Here is a 20,000-nt window from a genome sequence, read left to right on the forward strand (position 1 = left end):
AACATAACTATAAACAATGATCAGTGGTTTTGCCCAAGATCAATCCTGAGCTGGACGTTCAGTTCATCATCGGATTTACCCATTGTTTGCGGAATGTTATCGTTCAACCTGCGTTATTAGCAATTATCATAACAACATGTAGCTTCAGAGTTTTTCAGAGGCATTATAGAATGTAAAGTTCATATTGAAGCTCACTTTCAGATTCTTTCACCTCAACTGAGCTCTTGTATTTTTTATTTACCTTTATGTGCAAAGCTTAATTTCACCGTATGGTTGAATGTTGCCTACCCTGGTCAATGATACAGCTCTTGGACGTAAATCTCGGCTCGACCAAAACTGCATATTATGTTGTTTTTAGATTGTGTCAGTATACAATGGAAGGCACCTCCTCCAACCCAGAACATATCAGAAGCAGCAGTAGGTGACCCGGAGGAACACCTAAGCAGGACTAGCCTCCTTGAAGGAACCATCAATGGAACACTTAGCTGGCATTTCAGTCTATCATCAGATTTGACCTTTGTTACCTTTAGTTTAAAATTCAATGACACCGTTATTGGAAAAATTTTGCCATCAGGACAGGTTGAAGTACTACAAAGATTTAGAAACAAATACGCTATCGACTGGTTTCCATTTCAAAGAATCGCTCTGATTATCTTTTATGTAACAACTGAGATGAATGGAATATTTTCTTGTGCAGTTGTGGCACAGACGCCAACAGGCTTTGTAACATTTACAAGCAAAAATAAAGTGGAAGTCGTTGGTAAGCTCCATATTTCTCTAATTAATTTACCTTACAAATGAATTACTAGTATAAGGAAAGAAAAGCAAATAATTCTTTAATTCACTGTCACAATTTAACTTCGTATTCGTTTAGCACATTTCAAAGACATTTTCGCAGCCCCTTAATAATGGTAAGCGAGACATTGAAGCGAGGTCGGTGAATATCAAAAATGCTGCTAGATCATGAGATCACTCGTGAATCTATGTACTACACACTGATTATCTTTTGCCTTAAAAGGATTTACTTTAATTACCTTAAAGTCTCGCTGAGAAATAAGAACGAGATGGTTGGCTTAGCAGCTGCCTTTTAGTTGAAAAGGAAAAAAATGAATTAAAAAAAAAAAGCCGACCTCTTAGGTGAAAATTTGGGATTTTAATCTTAGCTGGATTTTCTCATTCGAAAGTGTAAAAGAATTCGATGAAATTTTTTTTGGCAAAGATGCGACTTTAAAAAACCCTTTGATTAAAGTGCGGGACTATCTTGAGGTTTTCCTGCAGGGATAGCATGCATGTTTTCAGGCTGGCTTAGATTACGGATCCGAGCAACAAATTTATGTATCTTCTGTGGTTCTGATCTCAAGTCGGCCTCGCTTTTTCAGTAACTGATTGATTGTGTTCTTTCTGGTGGATTTATTTACGCTGCTGTGTTCAGTTAAATTGTCTACAAACGGAGAGATTTTAAAGCAAAATATCTTGATTCTTTCTTACTTTGGACTGGAAAAAGAAATTATGCATACATTTGTAAAACGGGGCTTTGAGTAAATGTAACAATACAACGGAAGTTACGGACAAAATTTACCTAAAATTGGTACAAAAATATAAAGATCTTCAAAACAAAATTTTCAGCTCAAGAAACCAAACAGCTACAGCACCTGCTAATTGACCTTGAAGTGTTCAGGTAATGGAAAACCAAAATAAACTGGGCCCGGTTGTTCAAAAGCCGATTAACCCTTAATTCAGGATTAGCGGAAACTTTGGTTTCAAGTTTTCAACGTTTTGGTGAAACTTTCGTTTAATTATTTTGTTTTTTCAAGATTGACTTCTTCTAATGTAACGTTTTGCGGAATATCAGCTTTGAACAATATTCGGGAGTCTTAGTATGATTCTTATATGAAAGGGACCAGCTGTCTGTGAAGGGGGCAGACAGGTTGGGACTTTAAAACCGTGCAACGTTTTCTTTCTTTTTAATTTGACAGTTCCTCCTAAGACCAAACTTGCTTTGACAGTTCGTCCTACGACCACACTTGCTTTGGCAGTTCGTCCTAAGATCACACTTGCAAATAAATTGTATGTCGAGCGAGAGCAGACTGCTTCACTCAACTGCGTAGTGGAAGGAAATCCAATACCTTCAATTCAATGGAGTCCTTGTGATCTTCCAAGAATTTGTTGTAATGGACAGCACCTTAGTATTTCTCGAGTGCAGACTTCAAGGGCTTATTACACCTGTACTGCAGTGAATGATGTGGGAAGGGATTCTGAAAGCACGGTTCTCAGTAAGTTTCAAGGCAATAATCTTTGTCTATGTTACAGATTAAATTTAAATTCAGGTTAAAGTGGTTTCAACCTAGTTCATTTTCATTTTGAATTAGTTTGAAGTTGAAACTATGAAACATCAAAAATCCATCAATTATTCGCAAGTACGTGTATATTGGTAAGTAAATCGGTGCTGGAAGTAAGTGGATGTGGTTGGCGTATGTCATGAGTTAGTCTTTAAAAGGCCCTTGGTTGTTATTAAGTCTAAGTAACTGATTTTAAATGGTTAGCAGTAAGGTTGGGTATACTGTGCATGATAGCCAATTCTGCTTGTTTTCTCAGAGGTTGTGAAAAGGGCATCATTCATAGCTGAATCCCCTTAGCAAGGCAGAGGTCGACAATATGAAAATATCATGTCCAAAGGGACAATAAAAGAAATACTTAAACATACATGATGTTTTGTTGATTTTTTATTTGCTTAGATATCATTTCTACTTGCTAGATCTTCTGCTTACATTAATTGAATTAATATAATCAAAACCATGTGAAAATCTTGAAAAGTCACAATAACAAAACTAAGTCGAACTCCTGATAGCGTAGTTGGAAAAAGGATTCTTAACTACTGTTCAGAAGGCATTTTGCAGGCTCTTGTATAGATGATTTACTTTAAATGATCAAATAAAGTGTTATGTCACATAGTGATACATCCAAACTTTGTAGTTATTTAGGCAACCGTGCATTCTTCAATTTGCGCAAGTAGTACAAGTTCGAACCTCTGCTTTCATCTACATCTACATCTACATCTACATCTACATCTACATGTTCCAGCACTCGTCAAAAGTCCCTTTTTGACTTGAGACTGTTTCTGCTTAGGTGGCCTCATACACCACAAGCCTTTTTAGAGACATCACCGCCAAGCCGGCCACTTCTACTGGAGAGAACAGGACAACCACAACACCGGGGACTTTATTCCCTACTCTTCTTGAATAGTGCTTGGGTTCTTTAACGTCCCACAGGGAACTTATGAACATAGAAGATATTTGTGAGACGGGACCTACGGTTTATAGTCCTTATCCGAGAAGACTTGAAAGTCTAACCATTTGCAGATGAAATTACAAAGGCAGCACTTTCTCCTCAGTTATTTAAAGATCCTGAGTGTTGATCTGGCTGGGGTTCGAACCCGCGACCTCCCGCGTGACAGCCCGACCTTCAACCAACTGAGCCACCGGTGCGCTTTTTTGGCTTTCCTTCTTTCCTTTTTTTGTTTGTTTGTTATATTCTCTTTGTGATGTGAATACTTTTTGTTGTAATATTTTTATTTTGACTAATATATTGCAACCCTTTTATCAATTTGGTCTTCAGCTTCTTTTACTGGCTTCTCTCATCTGTTTGCAGCATTTCTTGACTTTGCGGGGGAGATTAAATGCTATGATGGGTTGAAAGTTTATGCTGCTAATAAATTCGACTTCTTCTTCCATGAATGTTACAAGTTCTATTCTTTAATTAAACTGCAAATGTTTGCCTGTTCCAGTAGACCCTGAGTCGATCAGTGGATTCCTTAGTTCACCACGAAAATGTGTAATGTTGTGTTTGCGGCAAAGTTAGTCATCACTTAACTCACAAATTCTTTTCCGTTGTCAGATTGCAACTTTATCCGAAATCCCACAATCCATGCCCGAATAGACGTTCTAGGGTACCGGTTCTGGCAACTTCTGATGTTTCTATATGTTTGAGAGGAAATGCCCACAAGTACACGAGTATGCAAAGTCAGTCATCACTTAACTCACAAATTCTTTTCCGTTGTCAGATCGCAACTTTATCCGAAATCCCACAATCCATGCCCGAATAGACGTTCTAGGGTACCGGTTCTGGCAACTTCTCATGTTTCTATATGTTTGAGAGGAAATGCTCACAAGTACTTTCCGTTAGGATCTTCAACGTGAAGAGCCCTGTTATGCTCCTTAGAACAGTTTCAGGTTAAACATCATTCAGATGTATTTGCCGACGGAAAAAGAAAACCGCATGCTTGAAATGGATTTGTCATGGTTCTGTTGTGGTGACTAGTAATGCTGCCTGGTTCCTGGTGCTTCTGAAAGTATTCTATGTAATTCCTTTTTAGAAACGACATTTTTGTTGTCACTGTTGACGATCAAGAGCCTGTTTTTTGCAGGCAATTTTCGCATTTATTGGACTGGAGAGATCTGAGCATTTTCGCTCTTCTTCAGATAAATTTAGCCATCCTTTATTTTCTCCTTAAAATCCGCGAGTCCTAAATAATGTGTCTTGCTATCTACACATTTTGTGGACTGATTAAGCTCGTTCAACATTTCCTAAAAGTACTCAGAGTTCACTCAAACACTGCTGCTGGTCGTTCCATCGGCAGCCATATTTTTCCAAGTCTCACGTCGTGTCATGTACACATGTGCGGAACTGTAGTTACCGCGGGGGCTTAGAAATAGCTTACACTCTTTGGTAGTAAAAATGTACAATCAAGAGGTAGATGGGGAAGATAAGTTGGAAAAGTGATTTCATTTACTGATTTCTATTTTTCTTTCCTTTCTTTTTTAACCCCCCTAAAAGTTCAGGCACTGTTTTTCTTTTATTACATCACAGAAAATAATAGATAGTCGATGATAAACTAGTTTGAAACATTTTAACCTACTGTAGGTGAATTTGTTTTCAAACTAGTTTAAAATAAAATGGCTTGGGTTGAAATCATTTTAACCTGAATTCAATTTCAACCTGTAACATCTCTCTTAAGCCAGCGGCACAGTTCTGTATGTAACAGACAGTACCATTAGAGCGCAGAATCCACGGGGTAACTACGCCTATGGTGCAGTGAATAATGTGGGAAGTGATTGTTTGTAAGCTGCAAGCCATTAATTCTTGTTTCACTTGGGCTTCAAGGAAGTGAAAACTTCCTTGCCAATCATCTTCGAGTTGAACCGATCGGAATGCTTAAGAGACAATTTTTAAACTGTATTTATATATAAGGTCTTCAACATCATACAACAAGTCCAGACCTTTTTACCTGTGAGCTACAGCAGATATCACTGAAAAATTGATGACCATGACAAACGTTTCAGTTTCTCAGTATACAGTGCATATTTGTACCATATTGAAAGTAACTGTTAATTAAGTAGCTTCTTCTAACTTTTCTTTTTAATTTTGTCACAGTTATAGGAGGCTATAACATTTACTTACGAATCACCACAATCGGAGAATGTGAAAACAAAGATTCTGTTTGGAGGACTCTACAGAATGAGGTAATTTAGATTTTGAAAGAGACCGACTGTCCAAGTAAATGAAAGGCTTCAACCGTAATTATTGCTTCCTGTAGCATAGCATGAAATTGTTATGACAAAAAACAAAGTTATTTGCTATATGCTGTTTTTTAGGCCTTAATTAATTAAAAAGCGCCCACACTATTGAGAACTATTATTCTTGTGGGTGATAACGAAGACTTTTAGCGATTCAAAGGGTTTTGTTTCTGGTTACACTAAGAATACTGAGAAACGCGTTGCTAACAATTGACCCCTGTAATTAGGAGTGCATCTTTCATTTTGTGGTATGCAATATTACAAGTCTTCAAGTTCAAGTTCAAAAGTATAAGTTCAAAACCTGAAAAGCCCTTGATGGCTTAAAATAAGTCCACTCTCTTAGAAGTGCTACGTCGTAGGTTGTTCATTGCTACCAGCTATGAATTTCTTTTCCTGGCACAGTTAAATTGACACTGAACTAGTTTTTTTTTTCTTACATTAATTAAATGGCTATGATTTTAGTTGGTCAAGGTCTTCGCCAATACTCAAAGCTACAATGGTGCAGAACTAATGGATGTTAGGTGAGGAAATCTTTGACAGCATTTTAAAACCATGCAAATTGTGAATGTTTTATCTGCTATACAAGGTGCTAAAGTGCGCGGGAATTTTTGGGCTTTCTTACAAGTCCCCGGTAAAAATTTTTATTAGATCACAGTCACACAAAAACCTACAGCAAACGCTTGTAAAAGATGGACGGGTTTTCTTCCTTTATCACAAAATTACCTTTTTTTCCTGCGAATAATAAAAGTGATATCTTGAAGATGTCAGTGTAAGGTCATATCTTGAAGATGTCTCAAGGCCTACAAAATAACACCAATCCTAATCTACTTCGTAACAGCAGATATGGACCGGTGGAAAACAACCCTCATTTAAAACCACACAGAGGGAGCGTTACATTCAAGGCAGATCAACACCAACAGTGGCATATGTCAAAGCGATTGTCTTTCTCTCACCTCTCCTCCTCTGCATGGCCTTTGCTCCACTATCCTGTCTCCTGAACAACAGCAAGTATGGTTATACTACAGTTTCATCCACTATCAACCATCTACAGTGTATTCTACATGGATGACCTGAAAACTCACACTAAGAATGACCAAGAACAAACAGGCCTTTTGATCATACTGAAAAGCTTCAGTAACGATATAAAAGAGGAGTTTGGGGCTAGAAAAATGTGCTAAAGCTACATTCAAAAATGGAAAACTTGCTACAGGCAATTGCAACGTAAACATCCAACTAAATTGACCTATACTACACCACCATCCAAGACTTAGAACATGAAGGCACATATAAATGCCTGGGAGTAAATGAAAAACACGGAAAACAGCATGCCAAAATGAAATTGAAAGAAAGAATTAGAAAGGGGTTCTTACGAAGAATAAGAACGATAACAAAATCCGAATTCAATGCATCACATGCACCCTGGCTATGCCAGTCGTAACGTACAGCTTTACATCGTTGAGTAGAAAGTGCATGAAAGAGATCAGGAAACTTGACCGAAAAAGAAGAAAAATATTTATATATGTGGACAGACGGTACCTCCCCAGGAACGAGGGTGGCTTAACTCAGCTGGAACCTGCCTATAAAATAACAACAACACACCTGGATACTTACCTTAACACCAAGCATTTCGCCCTTCTCGGGACTGCTGGAGAGCATCTAAAACAAAAGGAAAAGTACTTCATACTTAGCCAAGCCGCTACGTTCAGAGGAGAGTTCAAAATATAAAGACCTTGAAATTGAGATCGAACGAATGTGGGCAGTGAAAGTTACAACGATACCAGTGGTGATAGGAGCCCTGAGGCTAATAGAGAAAGAAATGGAGAAATTCACCTCACAGATTCCGGGTAACATCCAAATTCAAGAACTACAGAAGATCACATCCCTTGGAACATCTCACATCCTAAGAAAGGCACTATCCGTCATATATACTTCTACCTTGATCAAACCCTAGGCCCAAAGAATAGGCCCGGTTATTACGTTGTATTTTGGCATAACGTTAAAGGATTAAGAAGAAGAAGAAGAAGAAGAAGAACAACAACAACAACAACAACAAGAAAAACATGATGAAGATGAGGTCAAGTTCTGACCTGGACGACCGGATAATATTAGCATGGAGTTAGAAAAGATGTGAATGTTATATCGATGACGCATTCCACCGTGCTGCTGATGAAACTAAAAAAACTGTTTTCATTTAAAAAAATAGCATGATAAAACGAATGGTAAAATTTAATTCTAGTATTTACTGTTACAGATGTGAAAGTCTCATCTTTGAGTTGGTCTTGAGGTTCAACATTGAGGTTGCAGAAGATCGTATAATTTCCACAATTCGAAATGCTACTGTGAATGGAAGGTTTGGAGAATTAAGTGTCAATGCATCGTCTATCATTGGAGTTCCACCAGTCATAAAAACTGCAACCACGTCATCACCGACAGACAAAACTACTCAAAAAACAAATGGTATGATTTTCTTTAAAGGTTAAGTTTACGTTTAGCCCTGTTTTTACCAGAAGAATATTATATTCATATTTCATTCTTAACAAATGAAATCTCATTTTCTTTCTGGGAAGTGAATAAGTCTCACAGAGTGCAGTGATAAGGGTTTTGCTTTATCTTTCGTCTCCCTTAGTACACTTCATGCACCAGCTTCATTTATCTCCATTTTTAAGGGTTTTGCTTTATCTTTCGTTTAAGGGTTTTGCTTTATCTTTCGTCTCCCTTAGTACACTTCATGCACCAGCTTCATTTATCTCCATTTTTAAAAAATATTTTCCAAGCAGTAGTACCAAGGACGCAATACCTGGACGCAACTTGGTAAACTCATTCCATTTTAAATGTACTCTTGGGACTTGTTTGTGATAATGAGTATCGTTTAACCAACCACAGTGCCTCGTTCATCTCCACAATTTAGTTCTTTGCCACGAAAAACATTTAATACTGAAACAAAGTGCCCATTATCCCATATTGAGTTCTTCAAACGCTCACGACCAGTTTGCTTGTACTGGTCCTGTGTGTGCCTAAATTGTGGTTCCAACAATTTAAATCTGACAAAGAAATAAGTACTTCACTCGAATGGACGTCCTATTTTCATCAAATTTCCGAGAGAACAACTGCAAAGAGCAGTGTCAGCAATTTTGCAAGAGCAAATTCTCTTTATTGTGCATGTGCCCTTGGTTTTTCCAACGCAAACATTGAGAAGGTGTGCATAAAAGTGGCAAACGATGCCAGCACCACAAATGAGAAACATTCAGGAGGCGAGAGATCATTTTACATCTGGACGCCTCTCGTTTTATGATCATTATTTTGCTGTTACTTCTTCGTCAGAGACATTCAGATTTGGCTAGAAGTGCCAAATGCAATATGACTCAAATGCACAATCCTTGCTCACAAGGTCATGAAAAGACCCCAAGTTGATTGCAATAAATGAATACACCTTTTTCCGATGGCCGTCATTTTAGTATGCTTTTTTTTTTGTTTTCAAAATAACCCTCGTTGCCTCGTTCTGAAACTAAAAGTTCCAAAGACCATTTACCCTTGAACGAGGCAACGAGGGCTAATTTGCAGAAGAACAAAAGAATACTAAAATGGTGGCCATTTCGGAATGAGGTAACTATCAAATCACTTCACGCTTGGATAAATTGACTTCAAAACTTATATCGTATTCAGTCTAGTGTCCTGCTGGTAACACATTTATATAATCAAGATGATATTCAGCAATTTCAGGACTCAACATTTTGGGCTGTGATCTTCAGCCTTTCTGGCTCTTTCAAATTACTAGTTTGCCGAACACCTCATTTTTTTTATCTATTAATTTTTAAGTTTTAAGAATGCAAGACCAAAGAGCATTGAGTCATTTGTTGGTGATATATTTCCATTTTCAGTTGAGAAATGTAGCTGCACCACTTTCGTCATTGTGATCGTTATACTCATTGCGATCATTGTTGCTCTTATTGTCTACATTATTTGGCTCCATAGAAGAGGTAACTATTTCTTTATTGATCATCATGGACGTAAGTGTTATTTTGGTGTTTGTGATTACTGACTTCGCCTAATTAGGCACGGCTATTATAGCAACCCAATCCTGCTAATTTTCGAAGCAGCAACGAGAATTCTGCGCGTTGATCTTTGCGAACAGTGTGTTCTTGGACGTCTCACAAAGGTTATGGTCAAAAGTTGTGAAACTTGACAAATTAGGAAAAGAAAACATGGTTTAGGGCTCCTATTTGAAAAGAGTAAAAAAGAAAAGCTTGTGCAGATCTCCTTACAAGATGCAGCACCTTCTCCAGGGTGATTTTACGACATTAAGTGAAAGCACAGTCTGGGTTTGAACTCAAGGTTCAGTGTCCTTTGAACTAAGCCAAGTTGCAATTGGTCGCCTTGCTGTTGGTATTATAGTTCCAGTTTGCTTTTGTGATCCCGTAAACGTTTGATCCTCCACAACAAGCAAGAGTGTTTGAGGAGAGAGAAGAGAGTTAATATTGTGTTGCCCTCAACTGGGGAAAACAATGAGAGATTGAAGATTGGTTGCAAGAACATGAGCTAGTAAACATTATGTAGATGTTAACCAGGAAGAATGAATTTCACAGGCATGGGCTTCATGCTTTTTTTTCCCCCTATATTTGTTTACATTAACTCATGTACTCTAATGGCAACAGATGCCATATCAAAGTTTGCGAAGTTAGGTAGTCAAGGTTAGATGTTTGACTGAGTTTATTTCAAAATAATAAAAATGCATATGGAAAATTTATTTTTAAGATCCGGTTCCCAAAAGCTTCGAATGCAGACGAGACAAGGTTTCCACAGAATTATCAACAGGCAAGTTTTGTTGACTTTTTGTAGAAGGCAAAAAAAACTTAGAGGCTATTCAGAGTATTCTTTTTCCTGAAGGGTCAATCGAATATAACCATACCACCATCCGTTTCTCAGTAATTTTCCATCATTTGTTTTCTAGGGACTGAAGGACAGAAAAGGTAATCAAGAGCTATTTGCTTTTAGTGTCGTATATTTGCTTCTCTCACTCCCAATAGCAAATGACTCAATTTCACCAGTACATGATAACTTCCTTTCGTTAAGAATTTTCAGCTTTTGGGAGTCTACCAAGAGTAATGTAGGCCATTTTTTCCCGTTATACATCACACGAGCTCTATGTAAAGAGAATAAGACGTTCATGTGGGTCAGTTGCATATAGAAGTTACGCTATTGCTTGTTTCATAATATAATTTTCAACAATAAGTCACACAGAGGCAGATGGAAGCCAAGTTTCATGTTATGATTAAAAATGACTTCAAAAAGTAACCTTCGTTTATCGTTTTCTTGCTGCTATTCTTTCTTTCTTTCATATTTATTTCTTTATTTTCCTTCTTCTTTTTAAAATAAAGGGCTTGTAAAGAGCCACCACATGCCAGTGGAACGGAAAACACGGTATACTTCTATGATGTGCAGTTCTGAGTCTGCTTTTTTCTTCACTTATGTTTTGTTTTCTATTATTATTTTACGAAACGGCGATCATTATTAAACTCGTTAAATTCTATTTTTAGCCTTCGGTGGAAATGGACAATGCTGGATACGAACAGCTCACCCCTCCCAATGGCTTGCAAGTAGGTCAATACGCCCCTCTTAATACTTCTGCACGCTCGTGGGAAATCCCCAGACATCGTGTGACCATTGAGAAGGTTATTGGAAAAGGTGCTTTTGGTCAAGTTGCCAAGGCAACAGCGGATGGTCTCCAAGGAATGCCTCAGAAAACACTTGTTGCAGTGAAAATGTTGAAAGGTTAGTAGATGAGTCTTCAGACACGTTTAAAATGATAGCTGGGTAGGTACAATTTCTGTGTTCATTTCATAGACAGTGAACTCCACTGAAAATACCCTTTGCACAATGTCGCCCCGTTTTAAAAATTGACATGATTTCATATCGTTTGTTGTGGATTATTTTTGCATCCTTAAAAGTGGCTTGTGGAGAGAAAAAACTTTTAGTCCATTTTTCCCTGTGGGTTCAAGAGGTTGCTCGTGCGAAACGTCAACCTTACTAAATGGAACTAAGTTTCTTTTTCGGCCTTCCGCAGCAGCTTCTCCCGAGTCAGACAAGAAATACTTATTATCAGAGCTTGAAGTGATGAAGACCTTGAAACCACATCCACATGTTATTAAACTTATAGGCTGCGTAACTCAATCAGGTAAGCTATAGGTTCTCATCGTGCGATAGCCACCTTTACTTATTAATGTTCGATGTCATTAGTAAACAATTATTGAATGAGGCTAAGTATCGTATGAAGAATTGTCCAGATGGAAGATGTATTCCACTGACGGGAATAAAGCACTCTGGTATTTCCATAACTCTTCACACCGCATCGTCTCAAACCCGCAATTATTATTCTATTTTTAATCCAAAATATTCACAGCTGTATCAAAGTGTACTTGACAACGTTTTAAGGTGTTTTGAAAGTTCTGGTAAAAGGTAATTCGCCAAATACTCATTTCAGTAGGCATTTGAGGTCACTATTTTACTACGAATGACGTTTTGTCGGCTGGCTTGCAACAGTTGTCTAAGGAGTGGCTATAAAATTTGTATTTTAGCGTATCTCGTGCTTACGACGGATAGACAGTTTTCTTAAATGCCGTTAAGAAATGCATTTAGGGCCTTTCAATTTTCCTATGTCATCATTTGTAGAGCCATTCTTGGTGTTGATCGAATATGTCCCCCACGGTGATTTATTGGGTTACCTGAGAAAGAGCCGTGGTTTGCATGACACGTACTTCAAAGACCCAGATATCAAACCCCAAACCAGTCTGACGTCACAACAGCTGATGAAATTTGCTTGGCAAGTCGCTGATGGGATGCAATATCTTTCCTCAAGATCTGTAAGTTGGCTTATCGTTTCAGATACTTACAGATCTAGCGAACTCTATGTGGCCTCAGCAACGACTGCGCATGCCATGGCGACTATATTTCTTATAATGAAACTCTCCTGGTAAAGTGCTGATGAAATGAAGTAACTCTCTTTGAGAAATTTAGGTTTACTAGTAGTAGTTGAAAGAAAGTAAAGCTCTCTCATATCTGTACCAGACCTAACCAAAACAACCACGAGGTTTTTCAGTGACTAACATAACATAACCAATTTTCGCGTGAAGAGATTCTCTCAATTGCTGCAATTAATTATTCCGTACCCAAGCTGCAAGCTACTCTGCTATCGACCTACTGCTCGGTATACTTATGATTCCCTGTACCAACGCATAATGCTGATAGGTCAGCGTTTCTCTAGGTTTACGTTTGGCAGGTTCAAAGAAATTCCACCATAACAAGCATTGTAAAGTTAAGAAGGTGATTTCAACGAGTCTTCTCTATTCACTTATTCAGCTACAAAGTCTTGCTTCAATAACAACGTGTTTTACCGCAGATCATTCATAGAGATCTTGCAGCTCGTAATGTGTGGGTTGGAGAAAGAGAAATTTGTAAAGTGACAGCCTTTGGAATGGCTAGAGATGTGGGCCAAGAAAACATTTATGAAAGAAAGACAAAGGTATAGTGAAAAATTACTAAGAGGGCAGAGCACAGGATGCAAAGCAAAAGGAAACTTACGTTCGTTTACCCTATTCAAACCATAACATGCAAACAAGTCCATAAGCGGTTAATTAAAAAATGGCCTTTGTTTGCAGTTTTCGAACCGTGTGCATGCAATTAAGCAAAATGAAAAAAATTAACTCTCATAAGTTAAAACAGTGTATGAATTCTCTGCTGGGGGGAGCGGGGTGGAGATTGAAAAAAACCTTCATCTTTCTCCACATAAAAGTACCAAGAACTGCAAGAAAACCAACAAGGAAAAAGGCGAAAAATACCCTGGCTTCTAAGAGCTTCCTAGCATCTTTTTTTTTTTTCGAAAATACCTAAATATTATTTGGTTCACTATTGTCCAAGTTAACTTGTTTTTTATTGGGAATGTCAGGTCTCACTTGTGCAGTCCCTACATTAACATTACGCTCCGATGTGCACCGGGGTCTGTATCCTTGACTTGGTGCACGTAAAAAAAAAATTTATATCGCTCCCATGCTGGTGGAACATGAAAGAAACTTACTACAATACTGTTGGCAACAACATGGCGGCGATGATAAAGAAAGCAATACAAACTGTATCTAATAGAGCGGTTTTCAATTGAGTGTCGTAAAACCAAAACCAAAGCAATTACTTTGGCCAATCAAAAAGGATAGAGACAATCCAGTAAACCAATCATAAGTCGAAGTACTTACACGTAGCCGGTACAAAGCGCGGGAAAATGTGCACGTACGAGCTACGATTGGTTTTGGTTTCACTTCTGATTGGTTGAAAAAGTGGCTCGAAACTTTGAACCAATCCCTGATTGAGTAATGCAAAACCAAAGTGATTATCTAATTACTTTCGACACTCGATTGAAAACCACTACAAACTGCATTTTTTAACTACTCAATCTGTCATTTAGTGTAGTCTGCCCATATGCTGTTAATTTTATTAATACGTACTTGATGTTATTTTTTTATATGATGCAATATGTGTATTTGTTATATAACCTATTCGCACTTTACTTCCTTTATTTTTTTATCAAAATATATGTACATGTTCATGTCGATTAATTTCCCTTAGCAGTGACCAACTCGAAAGCTTAAGTTACTTTGGTCACTGCGTACATTTTGCTTAACTCATCACTTGTGTAATTTACTTGGGTGTTTTATCTCCTTACTCTTGCAATGTAGTTTAATGTACAAATAGAGTGGTTTTCAATGGAGTGTCGAAAATAATTAGTGAATTACTTTGGTTTATGATTACTTCACTCAGTGATTGGTTCAAAGTTCTCGCGCCATTCACGCAACCAATCAGAAGTGAAACCAAAACCAATCGTGGCTCGCACGTGCACATTTTCCCGCGCTTTGTGTCGGCTACGAGTAATTACTTCGAGTTTTGATTGGTTTACTGGAATGTCTCCGACCTTTTTGATTGGCCAAAATAATTACTTCGGTTTTGGTTTTACGACACTCAATTGAAAACTGCTCTATTTGTAAGTAGTGCAAAAGAATAAAAACTGAAACACTGAAACTGGATATAACCCAGAGACAAGTCGTTAGAGAAAAGAAAAAGAGGTAAGCAAAGAATGCTGATACATTTTTGTTTTATTTCAGCCTGAAGCCTGCATCTTTATGAATAACAATTAATAGTTGAAATGATTTCTTTTCTTGCAAACACAAGGGCCGCCTTCCTGCAAAGTGGACGGCATACGAAGCGCTTATGTATGGAACCTACACAACCAAGAGTGATGTGTAAGTTCTCGTACTCACGCCATCGCTTAACACCATCGCGTCATGTATATACTTACGATGACTTACTGACCGTGCTGATGAATATTGGCCCTTGGGCGTGGCAGTACAAAAAACGTTCAAACGAAAGTTTTTTTTTTTCAATTGAAACTATATTTAAGGAGCATTATGATACCTATATTTCATACTCATAGCATACTTACTGACGAAATAAGAACATTATAACTACGTAACTGACAATATTCAAACCTATGTCGATACCTTAACTTGACAAGTTATGTTTTATAAAACAATGCGTGTATTCTTCAGAAATTATCTGCAAGGAATAAGGAGGGCATGGTTGATAAAAGTGATTGATGCCACTGAGTACATTAAATATCTTATTCTTGTTATCTTATAGATGGAGCTTTGGAGTTCTTCTTTACGAAATTCTCACCATAGGTAAGTCATTGGTAAATAACAGCCAACATCATTTTCCTCCTTGACGGCATTTAAAATCGAGGAACTATATTACCGAGAGATGGTTGTTTTGGAATTTTATAGTATAGAGCACTAAATAGGCCTTTTTCGATATATTAAAATTCAGCTTGAAAGAGAGGTTTAGAACACAAGGACAAAGGAAAGTGAATGATATGCAAATATTTTTCACCTTCATTCCAACGTGTTTCTGCCGTTTTTGTCTTCACTGCCTCACTATCAAGCTGACTATTTGATATTTTGAAAATGGCCTATTGAAACCAGTGATTGCATATATAATAAAATTCTCAATAATGGACGGTAAGTAGATAGTATATCCTAATTTCTGAATGTTCACCGTGACAAATGCTTGCAAGATGGTTATTTTTCTTTTAAGGTGGGTCACCATATCCTCGGATGGATGGCAGAGAAATTGCAAAGTTGCTCCAAGAAGGATACAGGATGCCCAAGCCACAACACGTGGACTATGAATTGTAACTATAACCCTTGTTTTTGGAAAGTTTCTGCTTTGATTGCTGCTCAATAACCATCCGTTATCATGCCTGAAGGATCATAACAGCGGCCTTTGATTGGCTCTAACATAGTTAATCGAGGGAATGGATATGAAACCTTAAATCCTTCAAAAGCGAGAACAATTGACCGTGACAGTGCACAATCTTTTGTTTTCGCTTCGCATGGGATCGCAATTTAGTTGCGCATAACTTAATCGAAAGATTTCATTGGGTATCTTTTCGAAAAATGGAATTTTACTTCACTGAGGAAATAAATGAAATTATGCTGATTGTGACATGCTTAGCTAGCAGGGTATTCCTGTCATCCGGGAATTTCTCTAGACCTTATCCAATGCAGAAGCTAGGCGTAGGGGCTCTTTCACTGACAAATTAAAGAGGGTCAAGATCACCCCCACCCCCCTTCCCTATTCTTAGTTTCTTGTGGATTGCGGGTGTGCTTGGATCATGTCTTCTATATTTGGGTATTTCGTAGTTTACCATGCTGATTTTAAATAAACGGCCTAGCCCAACAAGGCTTGGCCAGAGTATCCCAAACATATGTGTTATTATTTTTTGTGTCCCAGCAAACAGAGGCCGACCAAAGGAACGCCTTGCCAACAATATCAGTCTTTATGCATGGAGCACGAAGCATAAACGGTGTGTTTTGTGCACCGTCAAGGTCAAAAAATTTAGGCAAAAACATGAAACTAAAAGATTTCTTGACTTTCGTAACCACCTGCATGCATTCACTATCGTTCTAATAGAACCATAGCCTTTGTCCACTCACATTTCAAGGAGATTACCACGAAAAAAGTGAAGGAGCTTCCTATTGGTTGGAGAGATCAAACGATCATACCAATATTAATAAAACGTTTTGTCAAAATCTGTGCCCTATTACTTGTAGGTACAAAATAATGTTGTCTTGCTGGTTGGAAGACCCCATTGCCAGACCAACATTCCTTAATTTGAAAGACAAGCTGGAAAACATGGAAAATCAACATAAGGTGTGGATCTAAGTTCAGCACTGAGTATTAAGAAAACTAACTCAAATTATTAGATCTTTTTATTCGCATATTATCATCTTTAGAAGGCTCAAACCAATTTATTTCCAATACTGTCAGGAAACTTCACTGTTGTAAGGACTGACTCTGTAGCGATATATCACCGAAGCAGCTTTGTTATAGTATCATGAAAAATGCACTTAATAGTGCGATTTTATAAGCTACCATAGCAACAGGCAATGCATCAAGAACACCCTATATTTTCCCCTTAAATAATGGTCTCCTCAGAGACAAACTTGAAAAGCCCAATTTCTTCATTACTGGAGAGTAATTCGTACGCTAAATAGAAATTGCTTTCAATGTTAGAAAAAAATTCGCTGGAGTGGATTCAGAGCTATCTTCACAACTTGAATATTTAAGGTGACTCTAAACCAATCCAGATTGTTTGTTTTTCTAACTTGCATAGAGTTCTACTTTAGCCTGCCGATCATTTTATAGCAAGTAAATGGGGGTCACTGATCACGCTCACTGATGTCATCGCAAAAACAAATAATTTGTGCTCTACTTATGGTTTTTGTTTTTTCGCTTTCCAGGAGTTGATCAACAATGACATTTATGACGATATACAGCTGTACGCGAGCGTGGAAGATTTGGCTGCATAAAATATCGAGTGAATGCCAAATGCAAGAATTTGCATGTTCTTTTAATTCAACTTAAGCCCCATTTATTTGCCAAAGTTCTACAATAATGTACAGATAATATAAGGCAGAAGTTAAGATTGCCATGGCATGGTCATTGCATGAGGAGAATTGTGGAATACAAAAGTGATGGAAATGTAGGGAGAAGGGTAAGGACGAAGAGAGAGGCAGAAATTAAACAGAGATGATGAATAACATCGGGAAAGATCTCGGGTTGCAAACGTAGCCCCTGCTGACCTTTTTCAGTTTTTATATCAAATGTATTCGTCCTTTGTTTTAAAGTTATATATATATATAGTTAGTACAGTAAGGTAGGGAGGGGATATATTAGCAACTGATTGCCTTAATTACTTAGGATCACCATCAGCCTATTCCGTTTGGATGGCGATTCATTAGGCATTTCTCAGAAATACAACAGACAAGGTTAATTTGGGAACAGAAATCAGCACAACTAAGCAATTAAGTGAAAATGTGGCTCAGCCAGGAATTGAACCTGGGTCTCCAGATTACTGGTCGGATGCCTTAACCACTCAGTGAGTGGTTAAGGCATCCGACCGTGGTTAAGTGGTTAAGTTCAATGGCGCGTAAGCGACCGGACAAGCTGAAACTGTAAAACTCCGCTGAAGAAGACATTAAAGTCGAAACCGGTCCGGATAATGGCATGTTTTGGTTGAGACGGCTGTATCGACACCCAACCTTAAGTGTCCATCCTTAGTTTCCACTGCGAAACCGCAAGGGAGGTTCCGTTAAAGGAGTTGGGAAGCAGGCAGGATCTAGACCCCCTCTCCCGGCAAGAGAATTTCAGTGCAAATTATATATATAATTTGCAATATATGATTTTAATTAAACAGAGGATCCAGTCTCCGGATCGAGTGGTCCGAGTTCGGGTCCTGACCGGGGACATTGTGCTGTGTTCTTGGGCAAGACACTTTACTCTCACGGTGCCTCTCTCCACCCAGGTGTATAAATGGGTACCGGCGAATTTAATGCCGGGGGTAACCCTGCGATGGACTGGCATCCCATCCAGGGGGAGTAGAAATACTCCTAGCCGCTTCATGCTACAGAAACCGGAGATAAGCGCCGGCCTGATGGGCCTTCTAGGCTCGTAGCAGACTTTACCTTTACTTTACCATTCGTCCAGTGATATTCTTGGCAAGTTTTTCATAACAGTCTGCCAATATATTTAGGTGATGTTAGAGACACTTCAAATCAAGCCTTGTCACAGTTATATAAGGAGGCAAGAATTAAAAGAGCGTTTATGCCTTGGCATCGTTCAGAATAGTAATCACAAACTTCACCACTTGGTATCAACAGCTGTTCTACAATACCGGACAAATTTAGTTGGAGCACTTAGCGAATGGTCCAGAATCATCGTGTTACAAGATCATAGCTTATACCACATCCCCTCCCCCCAATTCAATGTTGTGTGAGAATTTTTCGGGCGACTACTAGTAGTTGTAAAAATCAACATTGAAGGAGGGGGGAAACGGGGATGGGTGTTCCAACAAATGTGACGAGTATTGCAGATGTTTGAGACGCATGTGAACGTTTTCAACGCCATTGTGTAAAACAAAGAGATACCAGCAAAGCTTTTATCAGGTGTAATGCAACTGCATCCTTTGGTTTATATGACCGCGTTAGCATTAATAACAGCTCATGAATCTTCTATTTTCTATAGTTATAGCGTTTCCCATTTATAACCTTTTTATTATAGTTTACTCTTTTTACATGTAATCTCAATTTAGCATATATATTGAAACATTTCGTATTTATATAGTTTACCTGACACTTAAGTTTGTTTTTATTGTAAGTTATCTGCAAACCCAACCAGTTGGCTGCTCAGAATGGTTTTAATAAACTATCTATGTATCTATGTATCTATGTATCTATGTATCTATCATCTATCTATCTATCATCTATCTATCTATCTATCTATCTATCTATCTATCTATCTATCTATCTATCTATCTATCTATCTATCTATCTATCTATCTATCTATCTATCCCGGATAAAGGACTTAAAGGAAGCAAGTGGAGATGGCTGACAAGGATTGCTGATCCCATCTTGAGATGCGAAAAAGGCAAACTTAACTACTTAGAATAGTAAAGACTAAACCAGCAGCTTAGTAGCTTCAAAAAGTGATTTGCTTATGACTCTAAAAGACGCCACGTTTAGTGAGTAAGAGTAGATGTCTTTGTACCCTGTGAGCAGAGGCCCTTCGATCTTCCTAGTGGATATGTCGGGAAGAGCACGAGGCCTCTGCCAACCGCCTCGAAATGCGTTAAAAATTCAAATGTATTGTCTGTCACGCGTGACCAGTAAAACTAAAACAAACAGTCGGGATATTTTCGAACAACTCCAGAGGACCCCTTGCATAGATGGGACATATGATGTCATTTGACAAATATTCTGGGCCCCAGGGATGGAGATGTTTGATTCTTTTTACGAAGAGTGGGAGCTAAACAGATGTGCTCGTCTGTG

At 38.2% G+C, this 20,000-nt stretch overlaps 1 protein-coding gene across 4 annotated transcripts in view; it reads left to right on the forward strand.

Annotated features, from left to right (window-relative positions):
• Positions 1–19,367, forward strand: part of LOC137982368 (tyrosine kinase receptor Cad96Ca-like) — a 28,930-nt gene extending 9,563 nt beyond the window's left edge. The window contains exons 2-19 of one of the 4 annotated variants that reach the window (XM_068829474.1): positions 359–760; positions 1,977–2,273; positions 5,431–5,519; positions 6,036–6,094; positions 7,825–8,030; positions 9,452–9,550; positions 10,326–10,385; positions 10,522–10,540; positions 10,949–10,991; positions 11,108–11,342; positions 11,635–11,745; positions 12,240–12,430; positions 12,967–13,089; positions 14,784–14,854; positions 15,252–15,292; positions 15,705–15,801; positions 16,724–16,823; positions 17,414–19,367. In XM_068829474.1, the coding sequence (XP_068685575.1) occupies positions 359–760; positions 1,977–2,273; positions 5,431–5,519; positions 6,036–6,094; positions 7,825–8,030; positions 9,452–9,550; positions 10,326–10,385; positions 10,522–10,540; positions 10,949–10,991; positions 11,108–11,342; positions 11,635–11,745; positions 12,240–12,430; positions 12,967–13,089; positions 14,784–14,854; positions 15,252–15,292; positions 15,705–15,801; positions 16,724–16,823; positions 17,414–17,482 (2,312 nt within the window). In that variant the 3' untranslated portion in view covers positions 17,483–19,367. The remainder of the gene's footprint in view (positions 1–358; positions 761–1,976; positions 2,274–5,430; positions 5,520–6,035; positions 6,095–7,824; positions 8,031–9,451; positions 9,551–10,325; positions 10,386–10,521; positions 10,541–10,948; positions 10,992–11,107; positions 11,343–11,634; positions 11,746–12,239; positions 12,431–12,966; positions 13,090–14,783; positions 14,855–15,251; positions 15,293–15,704; positions 15,802–16,723; positions 16,824–17,413) is intronic. The other 3 variants (XM_068829475.1, XM_068829476.1, XM_068829477.1) reach the window with 3 other exon arrangements.
• The last annotated feature ends 633 nt before the right edge of the window (positions 19,368–20,000 follow it).

This window comes from Montipora foliosa, chromosome 13 (genome assembly GCF_036669935.1).
Source record: "Montipora foliosa isolate CH-2021 chromosome 13, ASM3666993v2, whole genome shotgun sequence".
Taxonomy (NCBI): domain Eukaryota; kingdom Metazoa; phylum Cnidaria; class Anthozoa; order Scleractinia; family Acroporidae; genus Montipora; species Montipora foliosa.